At 53.1% G+C, this 23,195-nt stretch overlaps 2 protein-coding genes across 6 annotated transcripts in view; both read right to left on the reverse strand.

Moving 5' to 3' along the window:
• Positions 1–1,486, reverse strand: part of MFN2 (mitofusin 2) — a 31,730-nt gene extending 30,244 nt beyond the window's left edge. For 4 of the 5 annotated variants that reach the window (XM_024253213.2, XM_024253164.2, XM_054518707.1 and 1 more), the window contains exon 1: positions 549–1,486. The gene's annotated coding sequence lies outside the window, so the exon portion shown is untranslated. 5 annotated transcript variants of the gene reach the window in all.
• A 3,899-nt stretch (positions 1,487–5,385) lies between these two features.
• Positions 5,386–23,195, reverse strand: part of PLOD1 (procollagen-lysine,2-oxoglutarate 5-dioxygenase 1) — a 41,649-nt gene continuing 23,839 nt past the window's right edge. The window contains 11 exon segments of the mRNA NM_001133956.1: positions 5,386–6,271; positions 7,914–8,039; positions 10,034–10,180; positions 14,164–14,268; positions 15,334–15,399; positions 16,056–16,169; positions 16,864–17,005; positions 17,349–17,474; positions 18,351–18,455; positions 20,959–21,080; positions 23,053–23,184. Of these exon segments, the coding sequence (NP_001127428.1) occupies positions 6,116–6,271; positions 7,914–8,039; positions 10,034–10,180; positions 14,164–14,268; positions 15,334–15,399; positions 16,056–16,169; positions 16,864–17,005; positions 17,349–17,474; positions 18,351–18,455; positions 20,959–21,080; positions 23,053–23,184 (1,341 nt within the window). The 3' untranslated portion in view covers positions 5,386–6,115.

Consider the following 23,195-nt stretch of genomic DNA (forward strand, 5'->3'; position numbering starts at 1 on the left):
TGCCTTCGTGCGTCTTAACAGCTATTTATTCAACATTTTCTGTGTGCCTTCTCTGTGTGTGTCAGACGCCAGGTTAGGAACGGATAAGAAACAGTCCTGCCCTCCAGGGCCTTACAGTCCGGTGAGAAGTCATACAAGTAAACAGGGTTGAAGGACAGGGCAGTAACTGCCCAAAGTAGGGATGGCAGGGCGCTCCCGCGGTGAACGTGGACACCTATCAGGTGCTGAGTAAATGCTGGCAAAATGAAGACTGGATGAAAAATAGAGAAGAGGCAGGGATAGAACGTGGCCGTGAAGGGTGGAAAGGCGGGGGCGATGAGAAGCTACAGGGGACCCCACCTACCACTCCCAGGTCCCGTGGCCCGCCCCCTCCTCTCAGGGCCGGGGAGGGCCCGGCAGCGAGGCCGGAGAGTGGGGACCCCCGCTTGACTGCATCCCAGACCCCCGTGGCCCCAGAATCCCGTCAGCCCACGCCGAGCTGCTCAGGACTCGCCGGGCCGGGCCGGGCCGGGCCAGTCCCCGCCACCCCGGCTTGGTCGCCCTCTCACCTTCACCTTCCCGGCCTCGCGGCGGCCATCGCACTTACTACGTCACCAGCGAGCGCCACCCCGGGGGAAGGCGGGAGGAGGGAAGTGGATAAGCGCGTCACCAGTCGCCTCAGATTGCCCCTCGACCCGGGTGAGCTGGTGCACCCTGAGCCCAGCCGGCTCGCCCCGCCTACTCCTTACGCCTCTGCGGCCCCGCGACTCGGCGCTTCGAGCGGCGCCTCAGCGCGCCACTCCTCCGCCGGCGCGCCCCAAGCCGAGACGCAGAGGCTCGGACTCCCACTGCATCATGGGGGCTGTAGTTCCGGTGGGCGTCGGCCGGAGTTGGGGGGCGGGGCAGAGCGGGGCGGAGCCTCAAGCTGTCAAGGGGCGAAAAACCAAGGGCGTGGAGTAGAGGTTCCCGCTCTTTCGCCGGTTGTCCTAGAGCCTGACCCTGGGGCCTCTGCCAGCTCTGGAATCCAGATTTGCATTCTGTAATCTTAGAGGAGTGCTCTCTAGAGGGCCAGGCCCAGGGTGAAGTGACTCATCGGACAGACAGAAGCGAGCATGGGCCTGCTGCCCTTCAGTCGCCTTTGAGGAAAGAACAGCAGCAACAACGGCGAATCAATGCCAGTGACTGAACTGCGTCTCTAACATCCACCGCTGTGTTTAATGTCCACAGCAGTCCCAGGAGACGGAGAGGGGAGGTTACCCAAGCTCACATGGTTACCCAGATCACCGGGCCCCAGTGATGAGCCAGACACTAGGAAACCGCAGCAAACAGATCCCTTGCAGGACTTGGCTTCCGCAGGGAAGGCTCCAAGCCTGAGCGCGCCAGAACAGTAGGCACTAGCCACGTGTGGCTCTCGAGTCCTGAGCCAGTGCAAACGGAGATGCGCTATAAGACTTAGGACAAAAAAGACTGTTAAACTATCTCAATTTTTAGGAAAAAAAAATATCGACCGGGCGCGGTGGCTCACGCCTGTAATTCCAGCATTTTGGGAGGGCGAGGCGGGTGGATCGCTTGAGGTCGGGAGTTCAAGACCAGCCTGGCCAACATGGTGAAACCCCATCCGTACTAAAAATACAAAAATTAGCCATGTGTGAGGGTGCACTCTGGAGGAAGAGGCAGGAGAATCGCTTGAACACGGGGGGCGGGGGGGCGGAGGTTGCAGTGAGCCGAGATCATGCCACTGCACTCCAGCCTGGGCAACGGAGACTCCATCTCAAAAAAGAAAAAAAAATCTATTTTTGAGCCAGAGTCTCACTCTGTCACTTAGGCTGGAGTGCAGTGGTGCAATTACAGCTCACTGCAGCCTCGAACTCCTGGGCTCAAGTAATCCTCCCACCTCACTCAGCCTCCCAAGTAGCTAACCACAGATGCCGCAGCCATGCCTAATATTTATTTTTTGTAGACATGGGGAAGCATTTCACTTTGTTACCCAGGTTGGTCTCCTGAACTCCTGGACTCCTGGAGTCAAGCAATCTTCTCCTGCCTCCGCTTCCCAAAATGCTGGGTTACAGGTACCTGCCACAGTGCAGAGCTATTAGCCCATTAATATTTATATGCTGATTACATGTTGAAGTGATAATATTTTGGATCATTTTGGTTAAATACATTACTAAGATTAATTGCACCTGTTTCTTTTTACTTTTAAAAATGTGGCTACTAGAAAATTTAAAATTACATAAGTAGCTTGCACTTGTGGCTTAAATTGTAATTCTATGGGATGGTGCTGCTCTATAACCATGGTAGAACCACCTCAATTTATTGCCACAAATAACCTCGAGGCAAATCAGTACTCTGATATCGAACTGACTGGTTTATCAGTCTCCTGTGAGGATGGCCAAAGGGAGCTGTCCTGCCCACACTGCCCTCTGAGTAGCCTAGTCCCCTGCCGGTCTGACTGTGGACTGTGGGGTGTAGACTCGGCCTCAGGGTGTAGACAGGGCCCTGTCTGGGACGTGGCGTGCCTTGGGGCCTCAGTTGCTAGCTGCCTTGCACTGGGTCGTATTGTTTCCTCCTCCACAATCTCTGGACTCCCTAAGGGGAGGAACTCTAAATTCCACTTCCATTCTCTGAGGGCAGGAACTATAAATTCCATTTCCTTTTTCTTTTCCTTTTTTTTTTTTTTTTGAGACGGAGTCTTGCTCTCGCTCTGTTGCCCAGACTGGAGCGCAGTGGCACCATCTTGGCTCACTGCAACCTCCGCCTCAGGCAATTCTTCCGCCTCAGCCTCCCCACTAGCTGGGATTACAGGCATGCACCACCATGCCTGGCTAATTTTTGTATTTTTAGTAGAAATGGGCTTTCACCATGTTGGCCAGACTGGTCTCAAACTCCTGACCTCAAGTGATCCACCCGCCTCAGCCTCCCAAAGTGCTGGAATTACAGGCGTGAGCCACCACGCCCAGCCTTCCTCTTCCTTCTTTAGCAGAATCTTGCCCAAGTCAGGTGGAAGCCTGGATGTTTTCTCTCCTAAACATCTCCCCTGCTCACTCCCTCCTCTTCCCTAAACTTCCCTGCAAGCATTGGTCTAGGTCCTGGTCACTTGCCCGGACTGCTGTAGGAGCCTCTAAATCCATTCCCAGGCATTTAGTCTTGTACTCTGCCCAGCAGCTGGGCTTTATCTCTGAAACACATCTGCAAACTTGCCCAGCAAGTAGAGGAAATCTCACAGTTTGGAGATATGTTTCAACCCATTAACATGTGTTTCTCATTGAGATGGCTGAATCCTCGTTTCAACCCTCGGGATGATAAAACTCCCCTAGCAGTGCTGAGTGTTATTGGGAATGGGTGCACAGCACATTGATGTACAACTCCAGGAGACCTTTCTTTCTTACCTTGCTTTTTTTTTTTTTTTTTTAAGACAAGAGTCTTTCTCTCTCACCCAGGCTGGAGTGCAGTGGCGCAATCTCAGCTCACTACAACCTCTGCCTCTCAGGTTCAAGCGATTGTCGTGCTGCAGCCTCCTGAGTAGTTGGGATTACAGGCATGTGCCACAAAGCCCACCTTATTTTTCTTTTTTAGTAGAGACGGGGTTTTGCCATGTTGGCCATGCTGGTTGAGAATTCCTGGCCTCAAGTGATCCTCCTGCCTCAGCCTCCCAAAGCGCTGGGATTACAGATGTGAGCCACCACACCCGGTCCATATTACCTTTTTTTTTTTTTTTTTTTTTTGGTGACAGGTTGTTGCTCTGTCACCCAGGCTGGAGTGTAGTGATCCAATCTTGGCTCACTGCAACCTCCATCTCCCAGGTTCAAGTGATTCTCCCAGCTCAGCCTCCCAAGTAGCTGGGATTACAGACACCTGCCACCACACCTGGCTAATTTTTGTATTTTTTTGTAGAGATGGGGGTTTTGCCATGTTTGCCAGGCTGGTCTCGAACTCTTGACCTCAAGTGATCCACCCGCCTCAGCCTCCCAAAGTACTGGGATTACAGATGTGAGCCACAGCATCCGGCCCCCCATGTTACCTATTTTGTTTGACTTTTTCATGGTGAAGATGTGTTTGTAATCAGAAAAAAGTTAACAGTTAAAAACAACCCTAGGCCAGGCACAGTGGCTCACACCTGTAATCCCAGCACTTTCGGAGGCCGAGGCAGGTGGATCATCTGAGGTCAGGAGTTCGAGAACACCCTGGCCAACATGATGAAACCCCATCTCTACTAAAAATACAAAAACTAACTGGGCGTGGTGGTGGGTGCCGGTAATCCCAGCTAGTCATGAGGCTGAGGCAGGAGAATTGCTTGAACTCAGAAGGCAGAGGTTTCAGTGAGCCGAGATCACGCCATTGCACTCCAGGCTGGGCGATAGAGTGAGACTCCATCTCAAAAACAAAAACAAAAATAACCCTAACATACACAAACACACACACAGGCTTGTGTCGGCACAAACCAGCTCAAGAACATTCAAAAAACAGATTAGACATGGTGGCTTTCAGAGAGAGGAACTGAGCAGCTGGGGGGAAAGGATGAAAGATTAAGATTTGTGTTGTTTGAATTTATGATGAGTCAATTTTGAAAATGAAAAGATTCAAAAATATATATATATATATATATATATATTTTTTAATTGAGACGAAGTGTTGCTCTGTCGCCCAGACTGGAGTGCAGTGGCCCAATCTCGGCTCATTGCAACCTCCGCCACTTGGGTTCAAGCGATTCTCCTGCCTCAGCCTCCCGAGTAGCTGGGATTACAGGCATGAGCCACTGTGCCTGGCCTCAAGAATCTTTTTTAAAAGACTTTTAGGCCTGGTATGGTGGCTCACATCTGTAATCCCAGTACTTTGGGAGGCCGAGGCGGATGGATCACCTGAGGTCAGGAGTTTGAGACCAGCCTGGCTAACACGGTGAAATGAAACCCTGTTTCTACGAAAAATACAAAAACGTGTCTGGCATGGATACCTATAATCCCAGCCACTCAGGAGGCCGAGAAGCTAGCATGACCTTTCTTAAAGGCTCTAAAAAGAGGGCTCTTGGCTGGGCATGGTGGCTCATGCCTGTAATCCCAGCACTTTGGGAGGCCGAGGCAGGTGGATCACCTGAGGTCAGGAGTTCAAGACCAGCCAGACCAACCTGGTGAAACCCTGTCTCTACTAAAAAACAAAAATTAGCCAGGCATGGTGATGGGTGCCTGTAACCCCAGCTACTAGAGAGGCTGAGGCAGGAGAATTACTTGAACCCAGGAGGCGGGGGTTGCAGAAAGCCGGGATCGTGTGTGTCATTGCACTCCAGCCTGGAAGACAGAGCGAAACTCCGTCTCAAAAAAAAAAAAAAAAAGAGGGCTCTCAAAACCTCTCCCTGCAGACGGTCACACCAAGACACACGCACATCCACTCGCCCTGAGCATCTTCCCTTCAGTGGTTTAAATGACCTTTAATAGAAACTTTCCAGTTTCTGACGGTCTGTCCCTCTCTTCAGAGGCATCCAGGACAGGGTGACCCAGTGCGGTGTGTGGACCTGTCACTCCCCTCCCCACAGGCAAGTAGAAGATCGAGCTGTGCACAGATGCCTTTTCTGTCTCCCAAGAGGTTCTCTGGAGTCGCTCTCTCCAGGGGACTACGGTTTGCTCTCATGACCAGCCATGGAGGCAGAAGTCCCAGACTCAGGGCAGCCCTTGGAGTCTGATCCAGGTGTCTTTACTCCAAAACTAGAAGCAGAAGTCCCTGGTGCAACAGCTGTGCCTGGGAGAAGCTCTGGCCATGGCTTCTCACCCAGACAGTCTTTCCGGGCAACTTGGGGAAGCCCCTGTTCTGCTCAAGTCTCACCCCATGGAAGAGGTGGGGGAAGGGGGCCTTGGTTTTTCAGGAAGACAGGTTGGAGAGGACGAGTTACTACAAAGCAGTAAAAGTGAACGGTGTCTCCAGGGGCTGGGTCCAGAGCACCACGGAGAGCTCCAGCCACGGAGGTGTGTTCTGCCTCTGGCCTATAGGAATCTCTCTGAATCTCTCTGATTGGTGGCTCCAAGAGCAATGGGAAGTCAAGAGCCAGGAGGCTGGACTGGGTTCCCTGGGACCCCGAGGTACCAGAGGCTGCTGGGCAGTGGTTGTCGGCAAAGAAGAAAGGTCCAAGAGGGTCAGGCCTGGCCAATTAGGGATCGACGAAGGAGACTGCGATGTAGCGGGTGCCCCTGGTGGTGGGGAGCCCCTCGTGGTAATGCGTGAGTCGTCCAGGGTGCATGAGGGTCCAGCCCTTCCTCGGGGCTCGGATGGAACAGTTGTAGCGCAGGAACCGACAGCCCCCGCCCTGGGAGACAGAAAGCATCAGTGCCCTTTCCCCACCGCCCCCTGCCCATCTGTTCTCCCGTAAGTCAAGGCCAAGTGGCCCTCAGCACTGTCTGCCTGGGGATGCCTTCTGGAGTGACAGCCACAAGCGCTGCTAAGGTGGCCGGGCATGGTGGCTCATGCCTGTAATTCCAGCATTTTGGGAGGCCGAGGTGGGTGGATCGCCTGAGGTCAGGAGTTCAAGACCAGCCTGGCTAACATGGTGTGACCCCATCTCTACTAAAAATACAAAAACCAGCTGGGCGTAGCAGTGCGCGCCTGTAATCCCAGCTATTCGGGAGGCTGAGGCAGAATCACTTGAACCCAGGAGGCAGTGAGCCGAGATTGCGCCACTGCACTCTAGCCTGGGCAACAGAGTAAGACTCTGTCTCAAAACAAAAACAAAAACAAAAACAAACAAAGAGTAAGTGATCAAGAGCTCTGGCCTTGGAGTCAGGCAGCCCTGGGCAGACATCACCTCCACTCTTTACTAACTGTGACCAAGCTGAGCTTCAGTTTCCCCTTCTGTAAAATGAGGGTTAAACAGAACAGGGTAGTGAGAATTAAATGAGATGTTACAATTGAGAGCTGAGGATCAAGCTTCCCAACCTCATCGCTATAGACACTTTGCTGTGGAAGGCTGTCCCGGGCATCTCTGACTTCTACCCACTAGATGCTAGTAGCCCCTCATAGTTGTAAAAACCAAATATGTCTCCAGGTACTGCCAATGTCCCTTGCAGGCCACAGTTGCTCCTGGTTGAGAATCCTTGGATTAGGGATGCCTGATATGTTTGTTTTAAGCTCTCAAAAAAATTATAGCTCCAGCCTGGGCAACACAGTGAAACCCCATCTCTACAAATAAGAAAAAAAATTAGCTGGGCATGGTGGCACACGTCTGTGGTTCCAACTACTTGGGAGGCTGAGGTGGGAGGATTGCTTGGGCCCAGGAGGTTGAGGCTGCAGTGAACTGTGATCATGCCACTACACTCCAGCCTGGGTGACAGAGCAAGACCCTGTCTCGATTAAAAAAAAAAAAAAAAAAAAGATTATAGCTGTTTTTATGAGTGTTCTTCACAGCACCCAGCCCAGGGCTAAGTTCAAAAAACCTCTTTTTGTTTTTTTGGAGACAGAGTCTCGCTCTGTTGCCCAGGCTGGAGTGCAGTGGCACAATCTCGGCTCACTGCAACCTCCACCTCTTGGGTTCAAGAGATTCTCATGCCTCAGCCTTCCGGGTAGCTAAGATTACAGGCGTGTGCTACCACGCCCAGCTAATTTTTGTATTTTTAGTAGAAATGGGGTTTTGCCATGTTGGCCAGGCTGGTCTCAAACTCCTGGCCCCAAGCGATCTGCCTGCCTTGGCCTCCCAAACTGCTGGGATTGCAGGCATCGGCCACCATGCCGAGCCCAAAAATCTCTTACAACAGTAGCTTAAGAGCCTGGCCCCTCCTCCTGCTAGACTGTGAACCCTTCCAGGAAGCCCTCCCACAGACCCACATCCTTTTTTTTCTGGTTCTCTGGCACTGGTTACCTGGGGCCCCTCTGCCTCAACCACCCTGAAGGCTCTCCCCAGCCAGCCCTCCTCATCCCCATTGCCGGCCCCTTGACCCTGGCTGGCTCCTGCTCACCTCGTAATCCACTCCGACTCGGTTCAGGGCGATGTTGATGGTGAAGGTGGAGGCATCGTGGTGTGGCATCAGTGAGGGCTGCTCATCAGGCTTGTAGCGGACAACAAAGGCCAGGTCAAACTGGGCCTGTACCAAGGCAGGGGGACAAGAGAGCCCATGTTAGTTAAGGAGGACACAAAGGCCAGGAGAGGAGGGTGCACACATGGGGCCTGGTCCGGCCTGCTGCAGGTCAGCTTACAGGGGCCAGGTCTACATGGGGCTGTATGCTCCAGTGCCTGCAACTACCTGGCACAGAAAAGGTTCTCAACAAAAATGTATGGACAGAGGGGAGAGAGGGAGGGAAGGAAGAGAACGGAGGGAAAGGAAGGAAGAAAGGAAGGGAGGGAGGGAGGAAGGGAGGAAAAGGGAAGAGAAGAAATGAAAGGGAAGAGAAGAAATGAAAGGGAAGGAGGCCGGACATGGTACTCACGCCTGTAATTCCAGCACTTTGGGAGGCCAAGGTGCGCAGATCACCTGAGGTCAGGAGTTTGAGACCAGCCTGGCCAACATGGTGAAACCCCATCTCTACTAAAAATACAAAAAATTAGCCAGACATGGTGGTGGGCGTCTGTAATCGCAGCTACTTGGGAGGCTGAGGCAGGAGAATCGCTTGAATCTGGGAGGCGGAGATTGTAGTGAGCCAAGATTGCGCCACTGCACTCCAGCCTGGGTGACAAATGCGAAAGAAAAGAAAGAAAGAAAAAGAAAGAGAGAAAGAGAAGAGAGAGAGGAAGGAAGGAAGGAAGGAAGGAAGGAAGGAAGGAAGGAAAGGAATGAAGGAAAAGACAAAGGGGGGCATCCAATCCTCACAACCCTTTCTGGCAACTATCCAGGCTGGATTCCCTGAGGCAGGACCCAGGCACGCCATAGGCAGGTATCTGGAGAAACCAGGGACCAAAGAAGGAACTGAGTGAGGACTGGAGAAAGCCAAGGTAGCAGTGGACAGACACATGAGTGACAGCACTGGAAAGAATTGTGAGAATTAACCGAGGCCAGCCAAGTAATTGTTTCCGGGGAACCACAGTAAGTATTCAAGGGATGAATGACAGCTGTCAGTAACAGGAGTTCAGGGTTTTCCTCACTATTGGAAGAAGGCTGCTTCAGACGAAGAAGGCTGCTTTGAACGAAGCAGGGCCCAGGTGTGGGGCACAGGCTTGTGGCTAGGGAGGGAGTGGGCATACTGGCCGGCTAAGGCGGGCAGGGGTGCTTTTTTGGTGGGCTGGTATAGGAGCCACTGAGGCAGGGTTAATGACAAGGAAGAAAGATTCAAAACAGCTGAGGTCGGCCGGGCACAGTGGCTCATGCCTGTAATCCCAGCACTTTTGGAGGCAGAGGTGGGCAGATTACTCGAGGTCAGGAGTTCAAGACCAGCCTGGGCAACATGGTGAAACACTGTCTCTACAAAAAATACAAAAATTAGCCAGGTGTGGTAGCGCATACCTGTAATCCCAGCTACTCATGAGGCTGAGTGAGACTCCGGCTCAGGCTAGAGGCCAACTGGCCGGCCCTAGATGCCCACTCCAGCACCCTGTCTTCCCACACACTACTAGATGGAGGGGGTGTATGCGATGAGACCTCACTCCTGCCTGGGGACCAAATATCCAGGCCTCTTCCATAAGCTGGGATGCTCCTCCACCCCTACTCCAACCCAACCCCTTCCCCAGCCCTTCCCCTTGCCAGACTCTCCAGTCCCCACCCACCCCGGCCCTTCCACCCAAGCCCGCCACTCCACCCTACTCCCCCCACCCCACTCCACCCTACCCTCCCACTCCTGCCCCACACTGGCCTCCACCTCCCCACCAACTCCTGCCCCTTCCAGTCTCTCCACCCCCTCACCCCTGCCCCCCCTGCCCCTCCAGGCTTTCCACCCCCACTCACCCCTTCCCCTCCCAGGCCCCCTACTCCTCCCCACCCCTCCCAGCTTCTCCACCACTTCCCACCCAACCCCTGCTCTTCCCAATCCCATCCCCACCCCTTAGTACCTCCACCTCATGCCCCACCCTTGCCCCTCCCAGCTTCTCCACCACCCACCCTACCCCCACCAGTCCCAGGAATCCTGGCTATGCCCCAGGCTTGCTCACCCTGGTGTAGTAGCCGGGGTAGAGCTTCTCTGTCATGGGCGCAATGTACTCCAGCAGGAATTTGTGCCACTCCCGCTCAAAGCCGATCTGATTCATGTGGATGTCAATAGTCGGCACGTTCTCATAGCCACCCTGGATGCGGTTGTCCTGGAGGTGACCAAGGCGAGTGTTTAGGCAGAATTCTAGGATGGCCCCCAGGCACCCACACCCTGGTGCCCAGGCTCTGTCTACTCCCCTCTCCTACACCCGGGAATGTGACCAGACCACGTTACATTATATGACAAAACTGAACGGGCTTTGCAGATACAATTAAGGCCCCTAATCAGTTGACTTTGGGTTAATCAAAAGGGAGATTATCCTGGGGGGACCTGACCTACTAGGTGAGTCATCTGCAGGAAGACCTTATTTTTTGAGACAGGGTATGCCTCTGTCGCACAGGTCAGAGTGCAGTGGCACAACTTCAGCTCACTGCAGCCTCAACCTTCCAGGCCCAAGTGATCCTCCCACCTCACCCTCCCATGTAGCTGGGACCAGAGGCACGCACCATCACACCCAACTAATTTTATTTTTATTATTTTTATTTTTTTGTGTGTGTGACAGAGTCTCACTCTGTTGCCCAGGCTGGAGTGCAATGGCGTCATTTCAGCTCACTGCAACCTCCACCGCCTGAGTTCAAGTGATTCTCCTGCCTCAGCCTCCCAAGTACCTGGGATTACAGGCGTGCGCCACCATGCCCAGCTAATTTTTTTTTTTTTTTTGTATTTTTAGTAGAGATGGGGTTTCATCATGTTGGCCAGGCTGGTCTCGAACTCCTGACCTCAGGTGATTCGCCCACCTCGGCCTCCCAAAGTGCTGGGATTACAGGCGTGAGCCATGCGCCCAGTCACTAATTTTATTCTTTGTAGAGATGAGGTCTCACTATGTTGCCCAGGCTGGTCTTGAACCCCTGGGCTCAAGCGATCCTCCCGCCTCAGCCTCCCAAAGTGTTGGGATTATAGGCGTGAACCACTGCGCCTGGCTAAAGGAGGATCTTGAAGAGAGACTCTGTCTCTTGCTGGCCTTGAAGAAGCAAGTTAAGTTCTACAGCTGCAGGGGAATGAATTCTGCAACAACCAAGTGAGTTTGGAATGGAACCCTGGGCCTCAGATGAGACCCCAACCCCAGCTGACACCTCAATGACCCAGCTAAACTGGGCCCAGATTCCTGACCCACAGAAACCAGGAGATAACACATGGGTGTTATTTTGAGCCACGGTCATTTGTTACAGAGCACTGAAAACTTGTTTCAGGGCCAGAGTCAGCTGGGGTCCGAGGTCTGGCCCTGTCACTGGAGCACAAGCATCAGCCAGCCCCCAGAATGCACGGGCTAGTCCAGTTCCTGGCTTCTGGAGATCAGCTCAGCAACCAAAGCATGTGGATTAGGAAGATAACCAGAACTTCAGGTTAGTCCAGTTGCCAGGTCAGAGGTTGGCACACAGGTCCAGGGTCTCATGTGCCTTTAAAAATGGTGCCTTAAACTTGGGAACACACATTTCTGTTAAACAACTTAGAAAATGAGGCCAGGCACGGTGGCTCACGTCTGTAATCCCAGCACTTTGGGAGGCCGAGGTGGGTGGATCACCGGAGGTCAGGAGTTTCAGACCAGCCTCACGAACATGGTGAAACCCCTGTCTCTACTAAAAATACAAAAATTAGCCAGGCATAGTGGTGGGTACCTATAATCCAAGCTACTCAGGAGGCTGAGGCAGGAGAATCACTTGAACCCAGGAGGCAGAGGTTGCAGTGAGCTGAGATTGTGCCATTGCACTCCACCTGGGTGACGAGCAAAACTCTGTCTCAAAAAAAAAAAAAAAAAAAAAAATAGGCATGGTGGCCAGCACCTGTAATCCCAGCTACTTGGGAAGCTGAGGCAGGAAAATCACTTGAACTCAGGAGGCAGAGGTTGCAGTGAGCCAAGATCGCACCACTGCACTCCAGCCCGGGCAACAGAGCGAGGCTCCATTTCATCAAAAAAAAAAAAAAAAGAACGTAGAAAATGAGAGGTGGGGAGCCCAGTGCGGTGGCTCATGCCTGTAATCCCACCACTTTGGGAGGCTGAGGCGGGTGGATCACAACATGAGGTCAGGAGTTCGAGACCAGCCTGACCAACATGGTGAAACCCATCTCTACTAAAAATACAAAAATTAGCCGGGCATGTTGGCAGGTGCCTGTAATCCCAGCTACTCGGGAGGCTGAGGCAAGAGAACTGCTTGAACCTGGGAGGCGGAGGTTGCAGTGAGCCGAGATGGCGCCACTGCACTCCAGCCTGGGCAACAGAGCGAGACTCCATTCAAAAAAAAAAAGAAAAAAGAAAATCAGAGGTAGGTTGGGGCTTGAAGTACATAGGAGATATGAATGTTGTAAAACTGTCAGGAGACGAAAAATTCCTTTCTGAAGTTTCTCTTCTGTGAAAGGGGTGAGGGCAGAGTTTGCTTACTAGGTAATGTTGCCTTTAAGTACAGTGGTGTATTTTTATTCAAGATTGTGCTCTTTTTATCAAAATCCTATGGAAATAAATGTTCTGGGATCATTAAAATAAAAAAAATAATAAAATAAAAAGGTGCCTTAGGCCAGACGTGGTGGCTCACGCCTGTAATCCCAGCACTTTGGGAGGCTGAGGGGGGCAGCTTACCTGAGGCCAGGAGTTCGAGACCAGCCTGGCCAACATGGTGAAACCCAGTCTCTACTAAAAATACAAAAATTAGCCAGGGATGGTGGCACACGCCTGTAGTCCCAGCTACTGGGGAGGCTGAGGCAAGAAAACTGCTTGAACTTGGGAAAGGAAGGTTGCAGTGAGCTGAGATCACGCCACTGCACTGCAGCCTAGGTGACAAAACGAGACAATGCCTCAAAAAAAAAAAAAATTTACACATACACACACAAAATTAAATAAATAAATAAATAAATAATGCGAAAATTAGCTGGGCATGGTGACACATGTCTATAATCCCAGCTATTCAGCAAGCTGAGGCATGAGAATCTCTTGAACCTGGGAGGCAGAGGTTGCAATGAGCCAAGATTGCGCCACTGCTCTCCAGCCTGGGCAACAGAGTGAGACTCGGTCTCTAAATAAATAATTAATTAATTAAAACAAATAAAATGAAATTGTGACTGGTTCACAACCAGCCTGGGCAACACAGCCAGACCCTGTCTCTATTATTTAAAATATATATACAAAAAATTAGCCGGGCATGGTGGCGGGCGCCTGTAGTCCCAGCTACTCAGGAGGTTGCGACAGGAGAATGGCGTGAACCTGGGGAGGCAGAGCTTGCAGTGAGCCAATATTGCACCATACATATATATACATATATATACATATATATACATATATACATATATATACATATATACATATATACATATATACACATATATATACATATATACATATATACACATATATACATATATACACATATATACATATATACATACATATATACATATATACATACATATATACATATATACATACATATATACATATATATACATATATACATATATATACATATATACGTATATATATACATATATATACGTATATATATGTATATATATACGTATATATACGTATATATATGTATATATATAAAAGAAAAGAAAAAGAAAAAGACGGTACCTGAACTTTCCAGGACAGGAACAGGTGTTGGGATTGTCACGGAGAGAACACAGGGCCTCGCACCCTCAGCAGGCCACCTGCTCCTGCTGTCTGATGAACTTGGACCCGACAGCCCTTCCTAAAAGGCCCCTCATCCTGCCTTGGCCCTTTCCTCCCCAGTTCCTCCTGGGGGAAGTCTAGGGAACCAAGCTAAGCTATTCCAATAGCAAACCAGGAACTGAAAACCTAGTAGCTTACAGTCAAGGCAACTCAAAACCACACGGTGGCAATAGCAGCTCGGGGACCAAACTCCATCTCAGGTTTCTCAATCCCCCTATTCCTAACTTCCTGCAGACACCCATGCCAGCACCCCTATGTCAAGAGTCCCAGAGAGGGTGGCCAGGCCAGCTTGCCAGAAGACCCCAGACAGTGAGCGGCACTGATGGAGAGGCAGCCTCCCTGCGGCCCCAGCCCATGCATCAGGGTCCCACCTTGTTGTCACCCAGAGACCACTGGCCAAAGTGCTCCATCTCCTCCACCAGCTCATCACAGGCCACCTCCGTGAAGATGGGGAACCAATAGACATCCGGGCAGGGCTGGGGAGGGCAGGGACTCAGTCAAGGGGGTCCACAGTGGCACCACGGAATCCTCCTCCCTCTTCAGGGCCACACACCCAAGCCAGGGAGCCCTCCCAGGGTCCCCGGGGAGCAGGGAGCCCTCCCAGGGTCCCCGGGGAGCAGGGAGCCCTCCCAGGGTCCCCGGGGAGCAGGGAGCCCTCCCAGGGTCCCCGGGGAGCAGGGAGCCCTCCCAGGGTCCCCGGGGAGCAGGGAGCCCTCCCAGGGTCCCCGGGGAGCAGGGAGCCCTCCCAGGGTCCCCGGGGAGCAGGGAGCCCTCCCAGGGTCCCCGGGGAGCAGGGAGCCCTCCCAGGGTCCCCGGGGAGCAGGGAGCCCTCCCAGTGTCCCCGGGGAGCAGGGAGCCCTCCCAGTGTCCCCGGGGAGCAGGGAGCCCTCCCAGTGTCCCCGGGGAGCAGGGCCTTGTCGATCCTGGAGAGACTGAGTGGGTCCCTAAAGGGAAAAGGAGGCAGAGCCCAGAGACAGACTTTCCCAGCCGAGGTCACAGAGCTACCAGCACCAAGGTTAGAGAGATACATGGGCATGGAGGGAGGGAGAGGGCAGAGGCCCCAGGCTCAGGGGAAGCAGACATTAGTGAGTGGAGAGAAGCAGCCACTCCCGGCACTGGTCCAGGCATGGTGGGCCACAGCGGCCATCACATCCAGGATGTTTTCCTCCTTCCTGCCTGGGCCAGGGAGAGAGGCCCTGCAGAACCCCACAGCCTCCAGCAGGAAAGTGCCAACAGGTGGAGGGGCCATCCTGCCGCCCCCTACTCCCATCCCGCCGCCCCCCACTCCCATCCCCCCGCCCCCCGACTCCCATCCCCCCGCCCCCCGACTCCCATCCCCCCGCCCCCCGACTCCCATCCCGCCGCCCCCCGACTCCCATCCCGCCGCCCCCCCACCTCCCATCCCCCCGACCCCACTCCCATCCCGCCACCCCCCACTCCCATCCTGCTATCCCCCACTCCCCAGAGCAAGCAGTTTCCCTTTTGTGCCCTGCCCCCTGCAGCAGGCAAGGCTGGTCCAAGAGGGTATCCATGGCCCTTACCGTCTCCACCAGCTTCCCTGCCAGGGCCTTGGTGTAGTTCTGGTGGATGTACTTCTCCTTCCAGTCCTGTGGGGAGTGGGAAGCAGGCTAGGGTCCTCACCATTGGGTCAACCGCATGGGATGCTCTGAGCAGATCCCTCAAAGTGGGAGTGAAGGTGTACATGCCTGACGGAGGCAGGTGTTCACCTGCGCCCACTGGGTGCGTGTGTGCTGTCTGGGTGCACAGGTGTGCCCATAGGAGGTGGTGTTTGCACATGTATGTACGTGTGTGCTTGTGTGTACATGTCTGTGTGCAGGCATGTGCTTACACCCATCAGCTGCGAGCTCCCAAACATCTAGAAACAGTCACAACTGTCTCCTCTTCTGATCATCACAACACCCTCATGGGTAAGACAGGCTGGGACAGTATACCCATTTTGGAGCTAAGATAACCAAGGTCCCCAAAGCTGAAAGGCTCAACTAAGTCCCAGATGATGGCAGACCGAGACCACAAACCCAGGCCTCTGAGTCCTGGTCCCTCCTCCAATAGATGGTGTTGCCTCTCTGGACACCCTTCTCTCCCTACCCAAATCCTGCCCTATAGCCTCCTGGGGTGAAGGGAGGGTGGCAGGTGGCCCACAGGGGTCCTGGCTGTTGTAAGGCTCTGAGAGGGAAGTCCCTCAGACTGCAGGATCACTGGGCCCCTTCTGCTCCCAGCCCCTATGTGCCCACCCTGGCCTCACCTCGGGGTTGCTGAACACCTCCCAGAGGTCGTTGTGCAGGTGGGTGGTGCGGTAGCTGTCCAGGGAGAGCAGGTGGCCAAGGGTGTGCCGGTTGGTCAGGAACATGAACACATCCTGGGGAGGACAGGCCCGGTGGAAGAGGCGCTCCCCCACCCCTCCCCACCTGCCTTCACCCCTCCCCTGCACACTCCCAGACAGGCAACAGTGCAACCTCCTCCACCCACCGAACTGAAGTTCCCAAGATCAGAGACCAAGTGCAGTCACCCCTGTGTCCCCAGGGCCCAGCCCAGGCCTGACACTGAGAATGTGATCAGGGAAGTCTTCCCAGAGGACTGAATGCAGAATGAAAGAAAAAATGCGTAAAAGAAAAGGAGCGTGTTCCGGTCCTGAAATGTTGGTCACAGGGGAAAACTTCATCTTGCTACATGTTTAAAAAAAAAAAAGTCACAAAAATATATGGGGCAGGGCGCAGAGACAGGGTGAGGTGTCTCTCGGGCACATCACTTGGAGTACCTTTAGGTGGAAAGTTTCGTTTTCTTTGGGCTATGCCAAAAATGTAAATAAAATAGATGGTATAAAAACCAGGTCAGCTAAAATGGTCCCTGCAGACCCCTGAGGACCAGCTCTTGTGCCCGACGGCCCCCATTCCTCCAGCAGGCCCTGGTGGCTTCCGAGATGCACTGCTGGAATCTCTGGAGCTCCCAGGCCTATGGTGACAAGGCGGCCCGCCATGAGGGTCAGAGCTGGAGGCCCACCTTCCCGCCTGCCCCATCCAGAGGGTGTCCTGTGCCACCCGCTCCCGGCTGACCTGCTGCCGGACGTTGGCACAGAAGGCCATGTCGGGGTCCAGCTTGCTGTGGTGGAAGAGATCTGGGGACTGCAGCTCACCCCGCAGGGCACTGCCCTTGATCAAGTAGATGTTTGAAATATAGGGCACATTCCAGACACCACTGTGAGAGAGACAGAAAGAGGGTTGGGGTCAGAGGCTGGTGGTGGGGAAGATGGAGGGGGTCACAGGGTGGTGGTGGGGAGTCAGCCTGGAGTCTGGGCTGTGAGAAGGGGAAGTCACAGGCTGGGAGGGCACAATTGTGCTGATTTGATTCCCCCGCCCTTGACACATGGGCCTATTTGTCAGGAAGTCCTTCTGTGTGTCTAACTGAAGTCTTCCTTGCTTCAGGTTCAACAGGAATTTGAGGGTAACAAGAACAGGAATACTAGGGAGGGAGCCCCACAAGCCCAGGCAGAAGCCAGATGAAGGTGTCCCCCACCCACCCCCACCCTGCAGGTACTCACACACGCCGCCCCTGCACGATGTCCACGTAGTCCTCGGAACGGGCATAGTAGCCATCTGCACTGAGAGCCCCCCAGAAGTTCGACCACAGCCTCCCATGCCGGGTCATCAGCGGGGCAATGACGTTCCTGAGGAAGGGAGCACCTCAGTGGGAGGTTGCTGCCCACTGGGAGTGGGAGATAGCACTAACCAGGGATGGGGGGGTAGGTGCCCCTCAACCTGCACGCAGGGATCCCCAGGCACCTCACTGGGACAGGCAGTGCCTTGGCTGGGGTGTCGGGGGTTTGGCTCTTCTGGTACCTGCTCCCTCCCATGGGGCAGCCAGGAGCAGACAGGGCAGGACACCTTCTCTATCAGAACCTGGGGTATCAGGCTTGGGATCCACCTTCTCTATCAGAACCTGGGGTATCAGGCTTGGGATCCACCTTCTCTATCAGAACCTGGGGTATCAGGCTTGGGATCCACCTTCTCTATCAGAACCTGGGGTATCAGGCTTGGGATCCACCTTCTCTATCAGAACCTGGGGTATCAGGCTTGGGATCCACCTTCTCTATCAGAACCTGGGGTAGCAGGCTTGGGATCCACCTTCTCTATCAGAACCTGGGGTAGCAGGCTTGGGATCCACCTTCTCTATCAGAACCTGGGGTAGCAGGCTTGGGATCCACCTTCTCTATCAGAACCTGGGATAGCAGGCTTGGGATCCACCTTCTCTATCAGAACCTGGGGTATCAGGCTTGGGATCCACAGCTCTGGGTAATAAGTGAGGCCAAGGAGGAGGAGGAAGAGGAGGAGGAGAAAGAGGACGAGGAAGATGAGGAGGAGGAGGAAAAAGGAGGAAGAGGAGGAGGAGGAAGACGAGGAGAAAGAGGAACAGGAGGAGGAAAAAGAGGAGGAAGAGGAGGTGGACAACGAGGAGAGGAGGAGGAGGAGGAAGGCAAGGAGGGCTCCCACCCCGGGACCAGGCCAATCCTGAGCAGTGCTGGGTGCAGACGGAGCAGCCTCACTTGTTCTGTTGGATCAGCAGCCGCAGGCTGCTGGGCTCGGTCAGGGCCACGTCAGCATCCACGCTGAAGTAGTAGGTGCAGCTGCGGTCCTGCCGGCACAGGTCTCTGCAAGGAGGAGGACACAGGGTCAGTGCACCTGATCCTGGAGCTACTGGTGGCTGCTCACATCTGTGACCACAGTCTGGCTTCACCACATATCAGCCAAGGGGCTTTAGAGAGGTCACACCAGCAGCCTCAAAGGTTCCTCCCGACTGAGTCCCAAACCCCTGGACTGCTGGGCTCTCACCCAAGGCCCAGAGGTTGGCAACTGGTATCAAGTGCCCTGAAAATCCTGGCACTGGGAAGAACACAGCCCACAGGTGCCTACATGGCCCAGGGTGGGGAGTAAGCTGGGGCTGCCCTTCTGAAATGCAATTTGGTAACTTGTACAAAAGCCTTAAAAATTTATGTTACTTTTGTTTATCTGGTACGGGACTCAGCAAACCAGGGTCTGTGAGTCAAACTCTGGCCCTGCCTGGTTTTGTACAGCTCATGGGCTAAGAACAGTTTTATGTTTTTCCTTTTATTTTTGTTTTTATTTATTTATTTATTTTTGAGAACAAGCCTCACTCTATTGCCCAGGTCGGAATGCAATGGTGCAATCTCAGCTCACTGCAACCTCCACCTCCCAGGTTCAAGCAATTCTCCCACCTCCGCCTCCCAAGTAGCTGGGATTAGAGGTATGCACCACCATGCCTGGCTAATTTTTGTATTTTTAGTAGAGACAGGGTTTTACCATGTTGGCCAAGCTGGTCTCGAACTCCTGACCTCAGGTGATCCGCCAGCCTCGGCCTCCCAAAGTGCTGGGATTACAGGCGTGAGCCACTGCGCCCAGCCTTTTTTCCTTTTTTTAGAGATAGGGGTCTCACTGTGTCGCCCAAGATGGAATGCAGTGGCACAATCATAGCTCACTGCAGCCTCAACTTCCCCAGCTCAAGCAATCCTTGGCCTCCCAAAGTGCTGGGATTATAGGCATCAGCCACTGCACTTGGCTGGTTTTATGTTTTTAAACGGTTTCAAGAAAAAAAAACCAAAAGAAGAAGATGTAAAAATTATGTGAAGGTCATCACCAGGTGCAGTGGCTCATGCCTGTAATCCCAGCACTCTGGGAGGCTGAGGCGGGAGGATAACTTCAAGCCAGGAGTTTGAGACCAGCCTGGGCAACATAGCAAGACCATGTCTCTACAAAAAATAAAAATAAATAAATTAACTAGGCGCAGTGGCTCACACCTGTAATCCCAGCACTTAGGGGGACCGAGACAGGCGGATCACTTGAGGTCAGGAGCTCAAGACAGGCCTGGACAACATGGTGAAACCCGTCTCTACTAAAAATACAAAAATTAGCCAGGTGTGGTAGCATGCACCTATAATCCCATCTACTCGGGAGGCTGAGGCAAGAGAATGGCTTGAACCCGGGACAGGGAGGTTGCAGTGAGCCGAGATCGCGCCACTGCACTCCAGCCTGAGTGACAGAGTTAAGACTCTGTCTCTAAATAAATATATAAATAAAAATTTAAAAATTAACTGGATGTGATGGCACACGCCTGTAGTCCCAGCTTCTTGGGGGGCTGAGGCAGGAGGATCACTTGAACCCAGGGGTTTGAGGCTATAGTAAGCTACGATCCTGCCACTGCACTCCAGCCTGGATGACAAGAGTGACACCAAGTCTCAAAAAAAAAAATGACATGAAAGTCAAATTTCAGTGCTGATAAATGAAATTTTGCTGGAATGCAGCCTCACTCATTCACTTATGTATTATTTGTGGCTGCTTCTGTGCTACTAGGGCAGAGTTGAGGGTCATAACAGAGCAAGCAGAGCCAATTTGCAAAGATTTATGATCTAATCCTTAGCAGGAAGTTTGCCAGCCTTTGATCTGGACTGTCTGACTCTTCCACAATCAACACAAATTACTTCTTTCTTTGTTTTTGTTTTGCTTTATGAGACAAGGTCTCGCTCTGTTTCCCAGGCTGGTACACAGTGGTGCAATCACGGCTCACTGCAACCTCGACTTCCCGGGCTCAAGAGGTCCTCCTGCCTCAGCTTCTTCAGTAGCTGGGACCCCAGGTTCAAGCCACCACACTTGGCTATTTTTTTTTAATTTCTGAAGAGATAGGGTCTTGCTATGTTGCCCAGGCTGCTCTCGAACTCCTGGCCTCAAGCGATCCTTCAGCTTTGGCCTCTCAAAGTGCAGGGATTACAGGCATGAGCCACTGCTCCCGGCCTTTTTTTTTTTTTTTTTTTAAATAATAAAGCAAAACATTTGAGGTTGGCTCCCTAATTGTCAGCCTTTGTCTATTCTACTTCTGCCCCCAGTCCTTCCTCTTTCTCTGATTTGCTTCCTGAACCCAAATAACATGGCTCAGCCCTGCTCAGGAGCCCCGGGGGTTGGCAGGACAGAGGCTACTTCCCCATTGGACAGATGGAAACTCCAAGGCCCAGAAAGGGGCAGGAACTTGCTAGAGCACACACAGCCTTCTGAATTCCTGTCACTCAGCCTGCTGCTCCTTACCACAGCCACAGCTCCCCTGCCCGCCACTGTCAGTGGAGAGTACTGTGGCCCACAACTCACGCGCCCATGTTCCTGGCATCTGCATTCGCCATCCGCACCTCGGGGCCCACCAGCTTCACGGACTGGTACTCGCTGCCATGCTCTGCCAAGAACTCTTCCACCTGAGCCTTGTGGTGCTGCTCCTGGGGTTGGGGATGGGGAAGGGGATTGGGGGGTGAGGAGGAGGACACAGCTTCCACCCAGGGACTGCAGCACCTCCTGTCACTGCCAGGCCGTGCCCCTTCATCTCTGGCACCCCTGGCCATCTGCTTTCCTGTCTCCAGACCTTTGCCCATGCCAGCACTGTGCCAGGAACACCCTTCCCTGGCCAATCTTTGCCCATTCTCCTCTGACCAGGCCAGGCCTCCTAAGAGCCTCTGTCATCAGGATAGAGCCCTGCCACCACGCTTAGGATCCCACATCCAGAGACACTGCTGATTCCTGGGTGTTGGCCCAGGGATCCACTTTGTTACAAAATGTGCCAGGTGATCCTCGACTTCGCTTTGAAAAACAACAGTCCAGGCCTGGCACAGTGGCTCATGCCTGTATTCCCAGAACTTTGGGAGGCCGAGGCAGGTAGATCACAAGGTCAGGAGTTCAAGACTAGCCTGGCCAAGATGGTGAAACCGCGCCTCTATTAAAAATACAAAAATTAGCCAGGCTTGGTGGCGGGCACTTGTAATTCCAGCTACTTGGGAGGCTGAGGCAGAGAACTGCTTGAACCCGGGAGGCAGAGGTTACAGAGGCAGAGAACTTCTTCAACTCGGGAGGCGGAGGTTGCAGTGAGCCAAGATCGTGCCATTGCACTCTAGCCTGGGAGACACAGCGAGACTCCATCTCAAAAAAAAAAAGGAAAAACAACAGTCCGGCTGGGTGCGGTGGCTCATGGCTGTAATCCCAGCACTTTGGCAGGCCGAGGGAGGCTGATCACGAGGTCAGGAGATCGAGACCATTCTGGCCAACATGGTGAAACCCCATCTCTACTAAAATACAAAAAATTAGCCAGGCATGGTGGCAGGCGCCTGTAATCCCAGCTACTCGGGAGGCTGAGGCAGGAGAATGGCTTGAACCCCAGAGGCAGAGGTTGCAGTGAGCTGAGATCACGCCATCGCACTCCAGCCTGGGCAACAGAGCAAGACTCCGTCTCAAAAAAAAAAAAATACAAAAAGTTAGCCAGTTGTGATGGCGCATGCCCGTAGACCCAGTTACTTGGGAGGCTGAGGCAGGAGAATCGCTTGAACCCAAGAGGCAGAGGTTGCAGTGAGCTGAGATCATGCCACTGCACTCCAGCCTGGGTGACACAGTGAGACTCTGTCTCAAAAAAAAAAAAAAAGAAAACCAATTTGACTGCCACCAGATACAATTAGGAAGGATTAACAGGGACAGGGATGAAAGTGAAGATGACAACAGTTAGAAGCATCTAGATGCGTCCTGTGCACCAGGCACCTTTTACGAACTTCGCATGTCAACTTGCTTAGCCCTTGCAGCAATTCTGTGTGATTGGACAATTATTATCCCTATTTTATTTTATTTATTTATCTATTTAATTTCTTTTTTTGAGACGGAGTTTTGCTCTTGTTGCCCAGGCTGGGGTGCAATGGTGCAATCTCGGCTCACTGCAACCTCTGCCTCCCAGGTTCAAGCGATTCTCCTGCCTCAGCCTCCTGAGTAGCTGGGATCACAGGCATCTGCCACCACACCCGGCTTAATTTTGTATTTTTAGTAGAGGCAGGGTTTCATCATGTTGGTCAGGCTAGTCTCGAACTCCCGACCTCAGGTGATCCGCCCACCTCGGCCTCCTAAACTGCTGGGATTACAGGCATGAGCCACTGCGCCCGACTTTTATCCCTATTTTATAGATGAGAAACTAAAGCACAGAGAGGTTGAGTAATGTGCCCAAGGTCACACAGCCAATAAAAATAGCGGTGCTGGGATTCAAACTCACCCAGTTTGACTCCAGTCAACTCAGTGATTTGGGGACACAGTCCACCGGTGACTGTCATTTGGCCCAGATAAGCTAGATTCGGTGAGACCCTCAGAGGTCTCGGGCTACCTTGTGAAGCTGGGCCCTGGATCTAAGCCACATGACGACCCCACAGAGTGCCTGTTACTCACGTGGTTGTGGATGAAAAGTCGCATGTGTTTCTGGGGGTAGTGGAGCCGCAGGAGCCGCTGGAAGAACAGGGACACGAACGGCGTGGGCTGTTCGATGAACACGCCAACCAGGACCGTGGGCAGAGCTTCATCCTGCACCAAGG

The sequence above is a fragment of the Pongo abelii genome, chromosome 1, assembly GCF_028885655.2.
Source record: "Pongo abelii isolate AG06213 chromosome 1, NHGRI_mPonAbe1-v2.0_pri, whole genome shotgun sequence".
Taxonomy (NCBI): domain Eukaryota; kingdom Metazoa; phylum Chordata; class Mammalia; order Primates; family Hominidae; genus Pongo; species Pongo abelii.